This window comes from Diorhabda carinulata, chromosome 6, assembly GCF_026250575.1.
Source record: "Diorhabda carinulata isolate Delta chromosome 6, icDioCari1.1, whole genome shotgun sequence".
Taxonomy (NCBI): domain Eukaryota; kingdom Metazoa; phylum Arthropoda; class Insecta; order Coleoptera; family Chrysomelidae; genus Diorhabda; species Diorhabda carinulata.
This window is the reverse complement of record NC_079465.1, coordinates 22,657,319-22,679,532: the sequence shown is the minus strand read 5'-3', so window position 1 is coordinate 22,679,532 and position 22,214 is coordinate 22,657,319. Positions and strand designations below refer to the sequence as shown.

At 28.7% G+C, this 22,214-nt stretch overlaps 1 protein-coding gene across 1 annotated transcript; it reads left to right on the top strand.

Moving 5' to 3' along the window:
- The first annotated feature begins 1,151 nt into the window (after positions 1 to 1,151).
- On the top strand, positions 1,152 to 21,958 carry LOC130894847 (tubulin beta chain-like). Its single transcript, XM_057801861.1, has 5 exons — positions 1,152 to 1,363; positions 15,950 to 16,058; positions 20,056 to 20,555; positions 20,604 to 21,145; positions 21,201 to 21,958. Exons 1-5 carry the CDS (start codon positions 1,307 to 1,309, stop codon positions 21,352 to 21,354), a joined length of 1,362 nt encoding a protein of 453 aa, XP_057657844.1. The 5' UTR covers positions 1,152 to 1,306; the 3' UTR covers positions 21,355 to 21,958.
- The last annotated feature ends 256 nt before the right edge of the window (positions 21,959 to 22,214 follow it).

Below are 22,214 nucleotides of genomic sequence, written 5' to 3'. Positions count from 1 at the left end.
ATAATATCTGGATAACGGTTAGATTTAGGTATAGGAAAATATACATGAATTTGCCTTATTTTTTATCCCTAAATGCATTAAAATAGAAAAAACCAGGTGGTTCTATTTGAAAAAATTTTATATTTATTAAGTTAAACTTTGAACACTTTTTATACACACCCTGTATAAAATGAAAACTTTTTTAACATATTTTCAAATACGTCCGACCTTGCTAAATGCAACCGAATAGAAAACATTTTCATATCTTTAAGGGTATCATTATAAAAAAATAATTTATAAGGGTTTGCAACGGTCAAATTTTTTACAAAAAAATCAATAACTCAAAAAATATGTATTTTTCGAAAAAAGTTTTTAGACAAAAGTATACTAAAATTTTACGTTAATATACAGGGTGTTCTATTTAAAATAACAAAGTTACAATCGACTTCCGGTAGAACCGGAAGTCGGCCATCTTTGAAAATATTTTAGTTAAAAAGATCGTATGCGAAAACCCAAACGTAGAAATTTTCATGATTTTGCCATATATACAGATAGTTTTAATTCGTCGTGAGACACCCTGTATAGTACGAGGAAAAATCAAATATCCATGTTCCTATCCCTACTGTCCCATTTGCAAATTAAACAACCAAATTTTGTATAACTTAATGATTAATCTATGAGTTAGTGACCTTTGCCATACGAGATACTTAAAACTGTATAGAACGTTTGATTCTGATTGGTACGAGGATGGTTCCAGAAGTACCTGACCCAACAAAAACAAAAAAATTTTGGAAAAAAAATATATTTATTCGTTAACATCTCCGTACACTCTTCCTAGGGATGTTCAATAAGGGTGTATAGCAAACAGGGTGTCTTCTGACTCTCCCACACAACTTAGAGAAGAGAAAAGAGGCTACGCGCGAAACGGGACTGGAACTACGATGAAGTCCTGTTAGAATGACAGGGGGTGGTGAACGCCTATCGAAACGGGCGTTTATATCTGCTATTAGGGATGAAAATATGTATCTACAAGCTTTTATTTGAAAAAATAACTAAAATTATGGTATAAAAACGATTTTTTCCTATTATAAGTGACCGTGTTGACCCTCGTATTAATAATGTGTACCATAAGGGGTTATTTTTATCAAGCCTTACAACGAACGCGGCGTTTCCTTCCAAAGAAATCCGATCGTCGAACTGAACCCTTTCCACTAGCTAAAGAAACGTCATCGCCGTCGACTATATCGTCGCCGTCGAGTTCGACCGTTCAGTTCCTCTTCCGCTCATCGTCAAGTGAAGATTGCGCTTTGAAATCAACTCCGGGAAAATGAGGGAAATCGTACATCTACAAGCGGGACAATGTGGAAACCAAGTTGGGGCTAAGGTCAGTCATAATTTTTTTTGTTGTCGTTTTAACTATAATTAATAAATTATAGGTATAATTTTTTGAAAATTCATCTTTGGATCCGTTTCAATTAACATTCTTAATAAAATTTTAATTCTGAGGATAATTGGAGTAGAATCCTTCGAAAATATGAAATATTTTTTTTAAATTAAGAAACTTAAAACTTTCTGCATTAAAACTAATTATAATAAACGATAGAAACACTTATTTTGAGGGGGTAGATTTATTTAAAAAATTATAATAAACTTTATATTTTCCCTGATAAATTCAGTTTTTCAAAATAATAAAACAGTAAATTAATAAATAAATTTAATTCAATTATTTACACAGTTATTTGAATTATCCTGTATATTTCAATCAATCATCTGATTTATTTAATAAAAAAATGTTTATGGGAGGCTTTAATTTGAATAATTATTAAAATAATTTGGATCAAAACTCTTATTTTTAGCAATAATTTTATATTTCTTCATATACGAGGGTAGGTGAATAAATTAATCAATTTTTGATTGGAATATTTTACTACTTTTTATTAATTGAAATGTGAAAAATACTAAAATAAAGTACAGACATGCTCAAAAATAGAGTGGGAAGTTATAATAGTCGAAAAACTCTCAACAACGCAGTCGTAATACAAAAAGTAAATCTAGAAAGATAGGTAGTAGTCAAAAAAAGGTTTTGACATTACGATGTTGTCAAAAAGGTAGAATAGAAATGGAAAACGTAGTAAAAAATGTTTAAGGAACTTGGATATAGTCGAAAATGGTGTCTAGACAGCCGAAACATAATAAAAAAGGTCTTGAAAACCAAATTGTAGTAAAAAAACAAAAAGAAATTTTGGAAAACGAAAAATTAGTAGAGACAAGAGTCTTGGAAGAAAGGACGTAGCCAAAAAGAGTCAAAAAAGGGTAGACGTAGTCGAAAAAATAGTATAGAGAGCCGAACTATAGTCAGAAAGGTCATGAAAACCAAATTGTAGTAAAAAATCAAAAAGAAATTTTGAAAAACGAAAAATTAGTAGAGAAAAGGGTCTTGGAAGAAAGGACGTAGCCAAAAAGAGTCAAAAAAGGGTAGACGTAGTCGAAAAAATAGTATAGAGAGTCGAAATATAGTAAAAAACGTCTTCAAAACCAAATTTTAATAAAAAATCAAAAAGAAATTTTGGAAAACGAAAAATTAGTAGAGAAAAGAGTCTTGGAAGAAAGGACGTAGCCAAAAAGAGTCAAAAAAGGGTGGACGTAGTCGCAAAAATAGTATAGAAAGCCGAAATATAGTAAAAAAGGTCTTGAAATCCAAATTGTAGTAAAAAATAAAAAAGAAATTTTAGAAAACGAAAAATTAGTAGAGAAAAGAGTCTTGGAAGAAAGGATGTAGCCAAAAAGAGTCAAAAAAGGGTAGACGTAGTCGAAAAAATAGTATAGAGAGTCGAAATATAGTAAAAAACGTCTTCAAAACCAAATTTTAATAAAAAATCAAAAAGAAATTTTGGAAAACGAAAAATTAGTAGAGAAAAGAGTCTTGGAAGAAAGGACGTAGCCAAAAAGAGTCAAAAAAGGGTAGACGTAGTCGAAAAAATAGTATAGAGAGTCGAAATATAGTAAAAAACGTCTTCAAAACCAAATTGTAGTAAAAAATAAAAAAGAAATTTTAGAAAACGAAAAATTAGTAGAGAAAAGAGTCTTGGAAGAAAGGATGTAGCCAAAAAGAGTCAAAAAAGGGTGGACGTAGTCGAAAAAATAGTATAGAGAGTCGAAATATAGTAAAAAACGTCTTCAAAACCAAATTTTAATAAAAAATCCAAAAGAAATTTTGGAAAACGAAAAATTAGTAGAGAAAAGAGTGTTGAAAGAAAGGACGTAGCCAATAAGAGTCAAAAAAGGGTGAACGTAGTCAAAAAAATAGTATAGAGAGCCGAAATATAATCAAAAAGTTCTTGAAAGCGAGAACAGGGTCATGAGAAGCAAGTAAATAATCAGAAAAACAATATAAGAAGTAGGTATGGAGTCAAAAAAGGTCTAGGAGGCGAAGATATACTCAAAAAAGGTTGAGAAGGCGAAGATATAGTCAAAAAAAGTCTGGGAGGCAAAGATATAGTCAAAAAGGTCTAGGAGGCGAAGACATAGTCAAAAAAGAGTCCAAGAAGCAGATACTTTATCAAGAAAACGCTAAACCAATAAATAGGTAAAAAAATGGGTTACATAAAACAAGCACGTACTCAAAAATGAATAGATTGCAAGAAACAGAGACGTAGTAAATAAAAACAGCAACTACTTAAGGTATTGTTGAATATTTTCATCATTTGAATCATTGTGACGCAATATTTATGTGACAAACAATTGACAGTATCTTATGGTTAACCCCACAACTGCGTGATAAGAATTAATCATACATTAATGAGTATTTATATATATATGAATAATCCTACTAGTAACACATTCGGTTTAACGTGAGTCATTCATCAACAAATATCAAAAACAATTAATCATTTCAATAATATTTCGACGATTAGTACAATAAATAATACGGTGGTCTCCAAAAGTGATTATAAACACCTGTCATTCGTTGAACAGCGGTGAAGGAGCATCGAACAGACCGAGCATCTACAGCAATGCTCAGCTCGCGACGAATGCTTGATGTTCTAGCACAATTTTCTGTCACTAGATTTGATTTTCTAAACGAAATTAACGAATATTGTGATAAGGAAACAGGTAAAATGAAAAATATAGTTAATTTGGCGATACAAGCAAAGTCCTGGTTCGAGAGTTTTTTTTTCTAGACATTCTGTATATTTATATGTATATTTATATACCAAACACACGATATTAATACATTCATGCACTGAATAATATCTAATTATTGTAATAACGAAAATATTAATATTTCATTAACTTTAAAACAAGTAATTTAAGTTTTAATGAACGGGACTATCAAAGGCGAGTTTTATGCAACGTTTGACACTAAGAAGCATTGAATGTAGTCAAAAAAGGTTCAAAAAAGCAAAAACTTAGTAAAAACCTCCAAGAAACGAGATAGTCGTGAAAATACTAGAAGAAAGTGTAAAAATATGGAATAAAGCAGTTAAAATGAGGCTAGAAAGCAGATACGTAGTCGGAAGCTCTAGAAATCCAATCACAGGTGAAAACGTCTAGAAAATGTGAATGTTGTCAAAATAGACATTAAGAAGCATCAAATAAAGGTTCTGCCAAGAAAGAACGTAGTCAAAACAAGTCCTAGGAGCAAAGTAATAGTAAAAATAAAAAAAGAAAGTCCTTGAAGTTGTGAAAACGTAGTCAAAAACTCTATGAATCGAGTTCCTAGTAAAAAAAATTAAAGAAAATAGCCTTGGAAGCGTAGAAGTTATCAAATAAGATACTAGGACGCCTTGATTTAGATTCTATAAGGCAAAAAAGTAGTCAAAACAAGTCCTAGGAACAAAATAATAGTAAAAATAAAAACAGAAAGTCCTTAAAATTAAGAAAACGTAGACAAAAACTCTATGAATCGAGTTCCTAGTAAAAAAATTGAAGAACATAGCCTAGGGAGTGTAGAATTTATCAAAAAAGATACTAGGAAACATTGATTTTGATTCTACGAGACAAAAAAGTAGTTGAAAGAATCCATAGAAAAAAGTGGGTCGCAAAAATAAAAAAAGAAAGTCCATAAAACTGTAAAAACGTAGTCAAAAAGAAGCTATAACACAAAGACGTAATCAAAAACTCAAGATATTGAGTCCCATATAAAAAAAAAACCAATAAAGAGCCTAGAAATCATAATTGTTATCAAAAAAAGGATCCAGGAAGGAGAAAATCAATCAAAAAAAGAATATAAAAAGCCAAGACTGAATACATATAGCAAAAAGTCTCTAGAAGGTGAAAACTTAATCAAACAAAGAGACTAAAAAGAGATTAAAAAACAAAAAAAAGTTTTTGTAAAACCGCGACAACATTCAATCGTGATTTCCATAGACCAGACGTGACTTGTTTCTAAGAAAACCTCTTATCATAATCAACCAAGAAATTATCTTTTATCAGCTCGTAAAGTTATTTTTACTAAAATGATTACAAAAACTGCACTCGCGTTTCCAATACTTCTTTTATCTCTTTCCTGCCATACGATTATATCAGTGACTAGTAGTTTCCTCAATATTATCAATTGCTTTATCATTAATAACAACAATTAATATATTTTTTCAAAATTCAATGTTATTTCACTACGAACTCGTTAAATATTGAAAGTTTTGATGCAACATGAAAACGCAAAATGTACTAGACACGCACACGCCATACATGGTCAATCAACTTTGTAGTCAATTATCCTTTATGAATAATTTAATCCTTAATATCCTTTTATCGATCGAACAAACACAAAGGTCGAAAATATTAAATAAAAAAAAGATTTTTCAATTTAGGCACAAACTATGTAAGTTAAATCAGAGCTCATATATTCATATCGAACTAATACACCCTTTAATAAGGGATAAACTTTTAAATTAGGGCTGGCGACAACTCGTCGCCTCTACCCCGTCGACTGGACATTATCGAACTTCCCAAAAACACGCAACTACCCCAGAAATACGTCTCAATATTGTCTAATAGACAATCAAATAAAAACTTTCAAGATTTCAACAGAATCTTCAATTTATTGTGCGAACTTGCTCTACGCGCTCTTTCTACGACCACTAAAACCGCGGGATGATTAACTGGAAATGCCGATTAAATATTTTTTTATTATATCTAGGTCTTTACGACAATTAGAAATGAAATAGGAGGTTGTTCGAAAAAACCATTTTAATCAATTAGAAGCTATAATTATTAGGATATCCACCGTATAGTCCTGATTTATACATATGGGAATCAAAACACGTTTCGTTGAAAAATGGTTATTTTTAAAAACAATTAAACAAAGATTGATTGTAAAAAAACAATGATAATTTCGATTATATCAATGATGGTCACAGTTTTCGCCCGTCCAGAACGTTCGTCGTCAGTCAATACAGTTATCCAAATGTACAAGAATTAAAGAAACAGCTAATGAAACTACAAATACTTTTAATTATATTTCAAACTATTTTTAATAAATAAACATACTAAAAAGTACGAAAAAAATCAAGTAGAAATCGTTGAATTTCGTACATCGTCTATTACAGCTCAAGCTTATGTAGTAGCACTTAACCGCGTACCGTTCTTATACTGATGACCTGATGAAGACATAGAGATAAAATTATTAAATTAATCTATTTCTATAGATTTTAGACAAGTTCAAAATCGAATCTAGACATTCCTGGTGATCCTAGTAAGGACAATATGAAATTTAAAATAAGTAGTGAATTTATTTGAATACTAATACGATGTGGAACACCCATTGGTACAAAAAAAATTATACGGGGTGGATTGTTCAGATAACGGTCAATACCAACAGACATAATCTAAAAACAAGTCTAATAGCGTCATATCAGGACAAATTGGTGGCTATTATATCGATCCGCCCCTATTTATCCACAGATAACATAGAAACTTGTGGATTAGCTGGATCGGGATATAAGTAGACTCGAATTTATTTTGCATATTTATCTCTATACAAGGGACTTACGATAATGATTCCAGAAGTACCTAGTCTGACCTAGAGATGGCGGTAGTCAAAAATACCCCTCTATTAGAAAGTACGCGATCTATATTTGAAGTTTGAAGACGCCACGTTGTTTAGTATTTGTTTGGCATCAATTAATAGTGATTTGTAAACATTCCTTGGAAAAAAAACCGAAAAAAAGTTACGTAAATATTTTCCATGGTTAGAAAAATTTAGAAACTTCGAAATTCAAAACAAAAATTTAACATTATGTATGTACAGTGTTGTCGGATTTATAATTTTAGTATACAACCGTAGTTTATATTTTTAATGATCTATATACTAACCGAAATATCATAAGATCCACTATATACAGTGTTGGATTAAGAAATCAAAATGAATTGAAATATTATTTGACTATTTATTTAATATTAAATGCCGTAAACAAGTTTTGGAAAAAAAATTTGCGGTCCTGGTGATTCAAACCCTCCTAAAACCGACGCTTACTGTATAAGATATAAAAACATGGTTTTGAACAATTTTTTCTTAATTATTTGAACAATTTCTAATTGCCGGACATTAATTTTACACCCGAATGAACATAGCGGTTGAAAAAGTTCTTAAGAACATACGTTTTTAAATCGATTCACTCGGACGAGAAACGAAAACCGCATAAAATGATTCTCCGAATAGACATCACGAATCTAAATCAGTTATTCGCTCTAAATATCCAACGAAGTAAGATCAAATTAATCCAATCAATTTTTTTTATAGAAAAACTACTTGGAATTTATAAAATTATTAAAAAAATAGATAACTAAGAAATATTTTAACCAATATTAAAACAAGAACGGCAACTACGTAAATCAAATTTTTAACATGAAATTATTAAAAAAAAGAAGAAGAATCGTCAAAAATAGAATTTTCTTTATTTAGATTTAGATCGATTCATTTATAGCTCAATTTAGATATTTTTTGCAAAAAAACTTCGAGTTTTTGTATTTCAAACTTCGATTTCATTTTTATCTTGAATTTTTCGAAAAAATGAACAAAATTTCTGTTAATTTATAGAAATTAGTCAAAACGTGAAATTCAATTATTTTTTATTTAAAAAATTGTACGTTTTCGTATGCACTTTTCGAAAAATAAAAATAAGACATGTTTTGCAAAAAAAAATAGAGTAAAGTTTTTGGAGACGAATTTATAGTTTTTGGATTTTTTAATGGTACAAAAAATTGTTGAAATTTTGGATTTCAAACTTACGTTACATTCGTGTCTTAAATTTTCCGAAAAAATGAACAAATTTGGAAAAAAATAATCGAAAATTTTGATTTTTTTTTTAATTTTTGATAATTTATAGAAATTAGTCAAAACGTGAAATTCAATTGTTCTTTCTTCAAAAAATTGTACGTTTTCGTATGCACTTTTCGAAAAATAAAAATAAGACATGTTTTGCAAAAAAAAATAGAGTAAAGTTTTTGGAGACGAATTTATAGTTTTTGGATTTTTTAATGGTACAAAAAATTGTTGAAATTTTGGATTTCAAACTTACGTTACATTCGTGTCTTAAATTTTCCGAAAAAATGAACAAATTTGGAAAAAAATAATCGAAAATGTTGATTTTTTTTTTAATTTTTGATAATTTATAGAAATTAGTCAAAACGTGAAATTCAATTGTTCTTTCTTCAAAAAATTGTACGTTTTCGTATGCACTTTTCGAAAAATAAAAATAAGACATGTTTTGCAAAAAAAATAGAGTAAAGTTTTTGGAGACGAATTTATAGTTTTTGGATTTTTTAATGGTACAAAAAATTGTTGAAATTTTGGATTTCAAACTTACGTTTCATTCGTGTCTTAAATTTTTCGAAAAAATGAACAAATTTGGAAAAAAATAATCGAAAATGTTGATTTTTTTTTTAATTTTTGATAATTTATAGAAATTAGTCAAAACGTGAAATTCAATTGTTCTTTCTTCAAAAAATTGTACGTTTTCGTATGCACTTTTCGAAAAATAAAAATAAGACATGTTTTGCAAAAAAAAATAGAGTAAAGTTTTTGGAGACGAATTTATAGTTTTTGGATTTTTTAATGGTACAAAAAATTGTTGAAATTTTGGATTTCAAACTTACGTTTCATTCGTGTCTTAAATTTTCCGAAAAAATGAACAAATTTGGAAAAAAATAATCGAAAATTTTGATTTTTTTTTTAATTTTTGATAATTTATAGAAATTAGTCAAAACGTGAAATTCAATTGTTCTTTCTTCAAAAAATTGTACGTTTTCGTATGCACTTTTCGAAAAATAAAAATAAGACATGTTTTGCAAAAAAAAATAGAGTAAAGTTTTTGGAGACGAATTTATAGTTTTTGGATTTTTTAATGGTACAAAAAATTGTTGAAATTTTGGATTTCAAACTTACGTTACATTCGTGTCTTAAATTTTCCGAAAAAATGAACAAATTTGGAAAAAAATAATCGAAAATGTTGATTTTTTTTTTAATTTTTGATAATTTATAGAAATTAGTCAAAACGTGAAATTCAATTGTTCTTTCTTCAAAAAATTGTACGTTTTCGTATGCACTTTTCGAAAAATAAAAATAAGACATGTTTTGCAAAAAAAATAGAGTAAAGTTTTTGGAGACGAATTTATAGTTTTTGGATTTTTTAATGGTACAAAAAATTGTTGAAATTTTGGATTTCAAACTTACGTTTCATTCGTGTCTTAAATTTTTCGAAAAAATGAACAAATTTGGAAAAAAATAATCGAAAATGTTGATTTTTTTTTTAATTTTTGATAATTTATAGAAATTAGTCAAAACGTGAAATTCAATTGTTCTTTCTTCAAAAAATTGTACGTTTTCGTATGCACTTTTCGAAAAATAAAAATAAGACATGTTTTGCAAAAAAAATAGAGTAAAGTTTTTGGAGACGAATTTATAGTTTTTGGATTTTTTAATGGTACAAAAAATTGTTGAAATTTTGGATTTCAAACTTACGTTTCATTCGTGTCTTAAATTTTCCGAAAAAATGAACAAATTTGGAAAAAAATAATCGAAAATGTTGATTATTTTTTCAAAATATCTGATAATTTATAGAAATTAGTCAAAACTTGAAATTCAATTATTTTTTATTTAAAAAATTGTACGTTTTCGTATGCACTTTTCGAAAAATGAAAATAAGACATTTTCTATGAAAAAATTCGAGTAAAGTTTTTGGAGACGAATTTATAGTTTTTGGATATTTTATTGGTACAAAAAATTGTTGAAATTTTGGATTTCAAACTTAGGTTTCATTTTTATCTTAAATTTTTCGAAAAAATGAACAGATGGGAGAAAAATTAACGTAAATTTTAATTTTTTCTTCAAAATTTATGAAAATTAGTTAAACCATGAAATTCAATTGTTTTTTTTTTTTCAAATTGTTCGTTTTTATCTAAGTAATGGCAAATCTTGTCTTTAAAAATTTTAGAATCGAAAAAAAAAACTTTGAAAAATGTCTATTCACGGCCATCCTCTGATAAAAACCAAAAAATTGTTTTGAACGTTTCTTAATTGCCAAAAATTCAGTAGCGCAGATTTCAGAATTCTGAATTTGTTTATTTTTTTTATTTGATGATCAAATGTTTCCGGTTGATCTTGATCCAAATTATCTAAGCCTAACAATTGTTCCAACGAATTTGGGCAATCGTCGCCCAAAATACGAAACAAGAGCAGGATCAAATTTAAAATTTTTGACAAGCTCCTGCCATGGTATTTTGAATTCCTCCACGAACTCCTTCAAACTTTCCCTCATACAGGCAGATTTCGATTCAGCAGCAAAGCGATTGGAAATCGGGAGTTTCCCGGGAAATCCGGGACAGTTGGCAACCGTGCTTTCTTCGAAATATGTCTTCTGGGCTTATTTTCATTTTGATGCATATTTAAAGAAAATAAAACGTAACTTCTACCCTATTTTTCACCCCCTTTTACACCTCAAGATGAAAATAATCTCACGAACGTGTTTTCCATAAATAAATTGTCACCTCGGCTTTTCCCGACTCATTAATTTCCTATTATAAATAGAAGCAACTGCATCGGGAGTGCGTTGAACTACACTTTGTATAACATCGTGCTGCACTAGGCAATTGCCTTTCGGTTCGTTTTAGAAATATTTAAAACGAAAATAAATACGGATTCCGAGACGTCTATTTGAGTATACAGGGTTTTTTTAAAAAAGAAATTTAGATGATATAGAAACTACAATTTTTTCTATTCAAACGGATCGTGTGTGGTCAGCTTAAGTGATAGAACGTCTTAAATTATTCTGAAAACTCGATTAGATTGATACGATTTTGGAAAATTGAATTTGGACATGTCAAAAAGGTGTTTTAGTTTGGATATATTATCATTTATTCAGATCCATGATGGAATAATTCTATGGTTAAAAGAGGTGCAGTAGGCAAACATTTTTCTGGATCTTATTCCAAGGAAAGATCTCAACGAACTTGTCGATCGTTGGGTTTAAACCAAAGAAAACGATGGGGTACACTCGAGACTTTTTTGCCTAATCTATATTTAAATGAGGCATTGCGAAAGCTCTGATAGTGTACAGAAACTTTACAGGGACGATATGGGTTTGTAACCCAAAAATCCTACGGTGGATGTACCTAGCAATTATGAGACTAATCTTCACATATGGGGCAGTTGTTTAGGGTACTAGAACTAGTCTTAATAGTACGAGAAATAATATCTCAAGGGTGCAACTGGGGCCATGAAATCTTGCCCAATAGCTGCACTAGAAAAAAACCAAATTTGGAAAACTGAAACCTGCGCTACTGAACTTTGTGGAACTATGAAACTTCCAAAACAATTTTTTGGTTACTATCAGAGGATGGCCGTGAATACAAACATTTTCGATTATTTTTTTCCAAATTTATTCATTTTTTCGAAAAGTCAAATAGAAAATAGTCAAAACGTGAATTTCAATTGTTTTTTATTTAAAAAATTGTACGTTTTCGTATGCACTTTTCGAAAAATGAAAATAAGAAATTTTTTATAAAAAAATTCGAGTCAAGTTTATGGAGATGAATTCATAGTTTTTGGATATTTTATTGGTACAAAAAATTGTTGAAATTACATACGAAAACATACAATTTTTTAAAGAAAAACAATTGAATTCCACATTTTACCTAATTTTCATAATTTATAAGAATTTTTGAAAAAAGAATCAACATTTTCGATGATTTTTTTCCAAATTTGTTCATTTTTTAGAAAAATTACATACGAAAACATACAATTTTTTAAAGAAAAACAATTGAATTCCACATTTTACCTAATTTTCATAATTTATCAGAAATTTTGAAAAAAGAATCCACATTTTCCATGATTTTTTTCCAAATTTGATCATTTTTCCGGAAAATTTAAGACATAATTGAAACCTAAATTTAAAACCCAATATTTCAACAATTTTTTTCCCCAATAAAAAATCCAAAAACCATAAATTCGTCTCCAAAAATAATTTTTCAATTAAAAAAATCAAAATTTTCATTATTTTTTTTCCACTTCGTGCTTTTTTCAATACACAAACGAAGTTCAAAAACCTCGAAAACTTAAGAAAATCTTTAAAAAAAGATACATTCCAAACAAAAAATAACACAGGGACGCTACCAAAAATAACACCCCCTCATTTCCAAACCAAAACTTTTTCATACTCCAAATAATATTTTATTTTCTTACATCACGAATCTAAATCAGTTATTCGCTCTAAATATCCAACGAAGTAAGATCAAATTAATCCAATCAATTTTTTTTATAGAAAAACTACTTGGAATTTATAAAATTATTAAAAAAATAGATAACTAAGAAATATTTTAACCAATATTAAAACAAGAACGGCAACTACGTAAATCAAATTTTTAACATGAAATTATTAAAAAAAAGAAGAAGAATCGTCAAAAATAGAATTTTCTTTATTTAGATTTAGATCGATTCATTTATAGCTCAATTTAGATATTTTTTGCAAAAAAACTTCGAGTTTTTGTATTTCAAACTTCGATTTCATTTTTATCTTGAATTTTTCGAAAAAATGAACAAAATTTCTGTTAATTTATAGAAATTAGTCAAAACGTGAAATTCAATTATTTTTTATTTAAAAAATTGTACGTTTTCGTATGCACTTTTCGAAAAATAAAAATAAGACATGTTTTGCAAAAAAAAATAGAGTAAAGTTTTTGGAGACGAATTTATAGTTTTTGGATTTTTTAATGGTACAAAAAATTGTTGAAATTTTGGATTTCAAACTTACGTTACATTCGTGTCTTAAATTTTCCGAAAAAATGAACAAATTTGGAAAAAAATAATCGAAAATGTTGATTATTTTTTCAAAATATCTGATAATTTATAGAAATTAGTCAAAACTTGAAATTCAATTATTTTTTATTTAAAAAATTGTACGTTTTCGTATGCACTTTTCGAAAAATGAAAATAAGACATTTTCTATGAAAAAATTCGAGTAAAGTTTTTGGAGACGAATTTATAGTTTTTGGATATTTTATTGGTACAAAAAATTGTTGAAATTTTGGATTTCAAACTTAGGTTTCATTTTTATCTTAAATTTTTCGAAAAAATGAACAGATGGGAGAAAAATTAACGTAAATTTTAATTTTTTCTTCAAAATTTATGAAAATTAGTTAAACCATGAAATTCAATTGTTTTTTTTTTTTCAAATTGTTCGTTTTTATCTAAGTAATGGCAAATCTTGTCTTTAAAAATTTTAGAATCGAAAAAAAAAACTTTGAAAAATGTCTATTCACGGCCATCCTCTGATAAAAACCAAAAAATTGTTTTGAACGTTTCTTAATTGCCAAAAATTCAGTAGCGCAGATTTCAGAATTCTGAATTTGTTTATTTTTTTTATTTGATGATCAAATGTTTCCGGTTGATCTTGATCCAAATTATCTAAGCCTAACAATTGTTCCAACGAATTTGGGCAATCGTCGCCCAAAATACGAAACAAGAGCAGGATCAAATTTAAAATTTTTGACAAGCTCCTGCCATGGTATTTTGAATTCCTCCACGAACTCCTTCAAACTTTCCCTCATACAGGCAGATTTCGATTCAGCAGCAAAGCGATTGGAAATCGGGAGTTTCCCGGGAAATCCGGGACAGTTGGCAACCGTGCTTTCTTCGAAATATGTCTTCTGGGCTTATTTTCATTTTGATGCATATTTAAAGAAAATAAAACGTAACTTCTACCCTATTTTTCACCCCCTTTTACACCTCAAGATGAAAATAATCTCACGAACGTGTTTTCCATAAATAAATTGTCACCTCGGCTTTTCCCGACTCATTAATTTCCTATTATAAATAGAAGCAACTGCATCGGGAGTGCGTTGAACTACACTTTGTATAACATCGTGCTGCACTAGGCAATTGCCTTTCGGTTCGTTTTAGAAATATTTAAAACGAAAATAAATACGGATTCCGAGACGTCTATTTGAGTATACAGGGTTTTTTTAAAAAAGAAATTTAGATGATATAGAAACTACAATTTTTTCTATTCAAACGGATCGTGTGTGGTCAGCTTAAGTGATAGAACGTCTTAAATTATTCTGAAAACTCGATTAGATTGATACGATTTTGGAAAATTGAATTTGGACATGTCAAAAAGGTGTTTTAGTTTGGATATATTATCATTTATTCAGATCCATGATGGAATAATTCTATGGTTAAAAGAGGTGCAGTAGGCAAACATTTTTCTGGATCTTATTCCAAGGAAAGATCTCAACGAACTTGTCGATCGTTGGGTTTAAACCAAAGAAAACGATGGGGTACACTCGAGACTTTTTTGCCTAATCTATATTTAAATGAGGCATTGCGAAAGCTCTGATAGTGTACAGAAACTTTACAGGGACGATATGGGTTTGTAACCCAAAAATCCTACGGTGGATGTACCTAGCAATTATGAGACTAATCTTCACATATGGGGCAGTTGTTTAGGGTACTAGAACTAGTCTTAATAGTACGAGAAATAATATCTCAAGGGTGCAACTGGGGCCATGAAATCTTGCCCAATAGCTGCACTAGAAAAAAACCAAATTTGGAAAACTGAAACCTGCGCTACTGAACTTTGTGGAACTATGAAACTTCCAAAACAATTTTTTGGTTACTATCAGAGGATGGCCGTGAATACAAACATTTTCGATTATTTTTTTCCAAATTTATTCATTTTTTCGAAAAGTCAAATAGAAAATAGTCAAAACGTGAATTTCAATTGTTTTTTATTTAAAAAATTGTACGTTTTCGTATGCACTTTTCGAAAAATGAAAATAAGAAATTTTTTATAAAAAAATTCGAGTCAAGTTTATGGAGATGAATTCATAGTTTTTGGATATTTTATTGGTACAAAAAATTGTTGAAATTACATACGAAAACATACAATTTTTTAAAGAAAAACAATTGAATTCCACATTTTACCTAATTTTCATAATTTATAAGAATTTTTGAAAAAAGAATCAACATTTTCGATGATTTTTTTCCAAATTTGTTCATTTTTTAGAAAAATTACATACGAAAACATACAATTTTTTAAAGAAAAACAATTGAATTCCACATTTTACCTAATTTTCATAATTTATCAGAAATTTTGAAAAAAGAATCCACATTTTCCATGATTTTTTTCCAAATTTGATCATTTTTCCGGAAAATTTAAGACATAATTGAAACCTAAATTTAAAACCCAATATTTCAACAATTTTTTTCCCCAATAAAAAATCCAAAAACCATAAATTCGTCTCCAAAAATAATTTTTCAATTAAAAAAATCAAAATTTTCATTATTTTTTTTCCACTTCGTGCTTTTTTCAATACACAAACGAAGTTCAAAAACCTCGAAAACTTAAGAAAATCTTTAAAAAAAGATACATTCCAAACAAAAAATAACACAGGGACGCTACCAAAAATAACACCCCCTCATTTCCAAACCAAAACTTTTTCATACTCCAAATAATATTTTATTTTCTTACAGTTTTGGGAAGTGATTTCTGCGGAACACGGTATAGACCCCAGCGGGATATATACAGGAGACAGCGATTTGCAATTAGAAAGGATAAACGTTTATTATAATGAAGCCTCAGGTAAACAAAAAATATTACAACATTCGTATGTTCGTAAGTACTTACCACTGACCTAACCTCACTTATATTGACTGATAAAATGCATTATAATATAAATATTGACCGATTACGATGAATTTTATGATTTACGCAACTTCCTCCTACTTGGCACGTGCTTTATCATATATTTTAAAACAAACCAACGCTCGTAAAGGCATATAGCCATTGATGAAGATGTTTCTTATGTTAACGTTGATCTATTATGTCCCCGAACAATTATTTACCCCAAAATCAAAGAAATTTTATATTAAATAGAAAAAAATTTTTGTTTTTTATATATTTTTGATTATTTCGTATAATTTCAGTATTGAACTGACCTAACCTCACTTTTACCGACTGATAAAATGCATTATAATATAAATATTGACCGATTACGATGAATTTTATGATTTACGCAACTTCCTCCTACTTGGCACGTGCTTTATCATATATTTTAAAACAAACCAACGCTCGTAAAGGCATATAGCCATTGATGAAGATGTTTCTTATGTTAACGTTGATCTATTATGTCCCCGAACAATTATTTACCCCAAAATCAAAGAAATTTTGTATTAAATAGAAAAAAATTTTTGTTTTTTATATATTTTTGATTATTTCGTATAATTTCAGTATTGAACTGACCTAACCTCACTTTTACCGACTGATAAAATGCATTATAATATAAATATTGACCGATTACGATGAATTTTATGATTTACGCAACTTCCTCCTACTTGGCACGTGCTTTATCATATATTTTAAAACAAACCAACGCTCGTAAAGGCGTATAGCCATTGATGAAGATGTTTCTTATGTTAACGTTGATCTATTATGTCCCCGAACAATTATTTACCCCAAAATCAAAGAAATTTTGTATTAAATAGAAAAAAATTTTTGTTTTTTATATATTTTTGATTATTTCGTATAATTTCAGTATTGAACTGACCTAACCTCACTTTTACCGACTGATAAAATGCATTATAATATAAATATTGACCGATTACGATGAATTTTATGATTTACGCAACTTCCTCCTACTTGGCACGTGCTTTATCATATATTTTAAAACAAACCAACGCTCGTAAAGGCATATAGCCATTGATGAAGATGTTTCTTATGTTAACGTTGATCTATTATGTCCCCGAACAATTATTTACCCCAAAATCAAAGAAATTTTGTATTAAATAGAAAAAAATTTTTGTTTTTTATATATTTTTGATTATTTCGTATAATTTCAGTATTGAACTGACCTAACCTCACTTTTACCGACTGATAAAATGCATTATAATATAAATATTGACCGATTACGATGAATTTTATGATTTACGCAACTTCCTCCTACTTGGCACGTGCTTTATCATATATTTTAAAACAAACCTGCTAACAAAATTATTACGGGCACACACGATGAATAACGAAAATAGAATCTTGAAGGAAAAAATTTTAAATAAAAAATATTTCAAAAGACTGCACTGGTATCAAATAATGATGAAATTATAACTGAAATAACTTGAAATTTTGAACTATTTTTGTAAATCTAAGCCTGAAAATTCGTGAAAAAAAAATTCTATTTTCGTTAATCGTCACATCTAGGACCTACCTTTATGCACACCACGTAATTCGCGTTAATTCGTACGACACAATCTATAAAAAAATTAAAAAAGGTAACTCTAGTAGAAATGATTAGAAAAAAAATGTTTGTATAAAAATAACTCCATATAAAAAAATAATACAATTTAAAAAAAATATTTTATCCATGTTCAATTTAATTTTCAATTCAAAATCTACCCAAAAAATTAGTACGTCCCTGAGTGATAAAGGATATTAAAAGATGTATGCTGTGAATACTTTTATATTATAAAATTATTCTATAGTTGAAAACAGACTATAGAAAAAATCTTACAAAGGGAAATAAAAAAATGTGAATTTCCAATTAAATATATACACGACACATTTTTTTAGTACGCCACTGTTAAAAATTAATGATTTTACAAAAAAGATAAGCTAATAAAAAATTTATAGCTACGCCTCTGTGTTTAGCGACCAGACAGACAGACAGAGAGAGAAAGAGAGAGAGAAAAAAAATTAGTTTATTTGAGTTATAAACTAAATTATTTTATAATAATTGATTATATTAATACTTTTTTCTAATAATACTTCAATTTTCCAATAAATCTAAAAATATTATTACTCCATACATTCATGAAACTGTATAGAAATAATTAGTTGAGCATCTTAAATCAAAAAGGCAATATGGACCAGTAAACAGGACTAACATTTCAAGTAATAAGATTTCAACTATGAAGAAAAAAAAACAATTAAAATATCTCACTCATCCCTTTTTCAATTGTAGAATAAATCAGAATATATTATCAAAATAAATAAAACACTATAGAGATAAATTAAAATCTTAAGATGCAAATAAAGATGTCTGTCTAGTAAACAAACATAACAAGAATAATAAAATTAATATACAATTTCAACTCTAAATATATTAAAAAAATGTTTCTACCCTTTTTAAAAATTAAAAAACATATAATAACTTTACCTTTTTTATAAAAATCTTTAATTTTAATCACAGACACTAACACCATCACATCACTCTTTGAAGGTACTAATGACCCTAAACAACTATTGTGTGAAAACGCATTTCCGCAAATACTAAATTTTAATAGGCGCCGGACGTTACGTCACCGATTCGAATTGTTTTTAGGGATGTTTGGATACATTGTCATTAATATACAGGGAATATCGAAATTAAAACATTTTAATTAAATATTAAAATAGATAAGGATTATAGATATCTATATACCGAGTGAACTAAATTTAATAAAATAAAGTTATGTGGTTTATTAAGTTTCTTTAGATAGATTTACATATGTATATAAGAGGTACATCAAAATAAATTATTTTTTAATTAAATAATAAAGTTAGTAGGAAATATTCGACAAAAACGATATAAATATATACCGGGTGAACTAAAAGGAAGGAAATAAGATTATGTTGTTTATTGATAAATTTTTGCATGTTTTAATGTACCGAGTGAGCTAAAAGACACAAAATAATAAAGAAATGTGATAAATTGACTTAACATTATACCATGAATATCAAAATTAAATCAATTATTTCTATTAAATATTGAAATAAGTAGAAAAAACTGGTTAATATATCATAAATATTATATAAAAATGTACCAGGTGAATTGAATTGTTTATTAATTTAATTAAATATGAGAAATAGTAATAAATAAATTTAATATAATTTAATATCCTATCCTATTATGACTTTTTATTTATTCACGTCAAATATAGATTTCCAGGAATCGAAGGTTCGAGAATAAGATTATAGTATATGAAATGAGACAATTAGCTATAATATTTGGGTCAATTTGTGTTAATACATACAAACATTTACATAACAATTTCCGGGGAATAATGTCAACAAGATTATAATTTAGAAAGTTGTGATTATGACCAGAAATATATGCGGGACGTTATTTAAAAAAAAAAAACAATTTTAAAACGGTATATATGTTATTAACTGATGTGAATATTATACAGGTTATTAGTTATTATGAATCTATTTATAACAACATATAGTAAATAAGCAATTTTTTCACTTAAATATAAATCGTAAACAGCTGGTTAACACATGGCGCTGACTACATTCCCAAATTTATAAGTCGATTAACGAGATGAAATAAAAGAAAAATTACATTATAAAACTTTCAACTCGTAAAATAACAATTTACGAGTGTTTTTTAACAAGTGTAACTACTTTAAATTTATTTTAATTGTACTTTTGAATCACCATTTGCAAGATAAATTCGTTTCCTTCTTTAATTTCATTCAAGGTTATTTGCGGTTATACTAATAATACAGGGTGGTACACAAATTAAACAAAATAATTGACATATAATTTTATACTATTATCAATGATTTTTTTTATAAAGAAAGTATGTAAATATTTATATTTTCAGTTGCTTCATCAACTAACGGAGGAAAATATGTACCTAGAGCGATTCTCCTCGATCTGGAACCGGGTACCATGGACGCGGTTCGTTCGGGAATATACGGTAAACTTTTCCGACCGGATAACTTCGTTTTCGGTCAATCGGGAGCAGGTAACAACTGGGCGAAGGGTCATTACACTGAAGGTGCTGAATTAGTCGATGCCGTATTGGACGTAGTACGAAAAGAAGCAGAAAACTGCGATTGCTTACAAGGTTTCCAATTGACTCATTCGTTAGGCGGCGGTACCGGATCCGGTATGGGTACTTTACTCATATCCAAAATTAGAGAGGAATATCCCGACAGGATAATGAATACTTATTCGGTAATGCCGAGTCCTAAAGTATCTGATACGGTGGTAGAACCTTACAACGCTACACTTTCCGTACATCAATTAGTAGAAAATACGGACGAAACTTATTGCATAGATAACGAAGCTCTGTACGACATCTGTTTCAGAACTTTAAAAGTAAGTTTTCATTTTCATTTAACAACATTCGTTAATCGATAATTTTAGGTACCAAATCCTAGTTACGGTGATCTAAATCATTTAGTATCTCTCACCATGTCCGGAGTAACGACTTGTTTGAGGTTCCCCGGTCAATTGAACGCCGATCTTAGAAAATTGGCCGTGAACATGGTTCCGTTTCCTCGTCTTCACTTTTTCATGCCCGGATTCGCACCTTTAACGTCCAGAGGTAATCAACAGTACAGGGCGTTGACCGTACCGGAACTTACTCAGCAAATGTTCGATTCCAAGAACATGATGGCCGCTTGTGATCCGAGACACGGTAGATATTTAACGGTGGCTGCGGTATTTAGAGGTAGGATGTCGATGAAAGAAGTCGACGAACAGATGCTGGCTGTTCAAAATAAGAATAGCAGCTACTTCGTCGAATGGATACCAAACAACGTTAAGACTGCCGTTTGTGACATTCCGCCTGTTGGTTTGAAGATGTCCTCTACTTTTATTGGTAATACCACAGCCATTCAAGAACTATTCAAGCGAATATCGGAGCAGTTCGCTGCTATGTTCAGAAGGAAAGCTTTCTTGCATTGGTAAGTATTTTATTACTCTTTATTGACACATTTTATATGTGATATTACATTGTAGGTATACCGGTGAAGGTATGGATGAAATGGAATTCACCGAAGCTGAATCTAACATGAACGATTTAGTTTCTGAGTATCAACAATACCAAGAAGCAACGGCTGATGATGAATACGAAGCTGAAGAAGAACCTGCTGCTGATGATTTCAATTGTTGACGTATTCTTTAGATACTTATGACACTTTACAGTCTATACACTTTATCAATATAAAAAAAAAAAAGATAAAATAATACATTTCTGATAAATATTGAACGGTCGATTCACACTGATGAATCACCCTATATAAAGAGAATTTATTTATAAAAAAGGAACATTGGCCTCTCTCCATTCAAAATAATTTATTAGTCACGAATGGTTTATTTTTTGTAACATGCTAGAGTGTTGTTAGCTAGTCCTTTTCCTTTAAAACAAATTATTTCTGACAATAATTTCAAATTTCAATTTAAAATAAATCAAATTATTTGATTACGGTCCTGTTGTGTCAATCCTAGTCATAAACAAAGAAGTCTCATATCTTATTTTTAATTTATTATTCTTACAGGTATTGGTATGGGACAACCTTTATATCTATAATTGTAGTAGTTGTAGGATTAGTCAAATATCGATTTGTTATGGAATTTACAAAGAATTAGTTTCGTGTCTTTTAAGGGCTTGTTGCAAATCATACACTAATTAAGCATTTATTCTTTAATTTCATATTTATACAACTTTTTTACCTTTTTATTTAAGTGTAGAATAAAGACTGAATTTCTACAATAAATTATGATTTTTATTCTCATTTATCCTATTAGAAAATACATAATAATATCCTACTTTTCTAGAAGTGGAATTTAACTAACAAAAAGGGATGAAAACTGAACTGTAAAGTATTGAAAATTCCAGTTCCCTAACTACAAACACTAGATGTCGACACAAACATCTAATGAATCTTGTATAATGTGTTGCATAGCTAATTTTATCTAATACTCTATATTATTTGAACCTTGATTGTTGATTTTGAAGCTTTTGGGCAGATC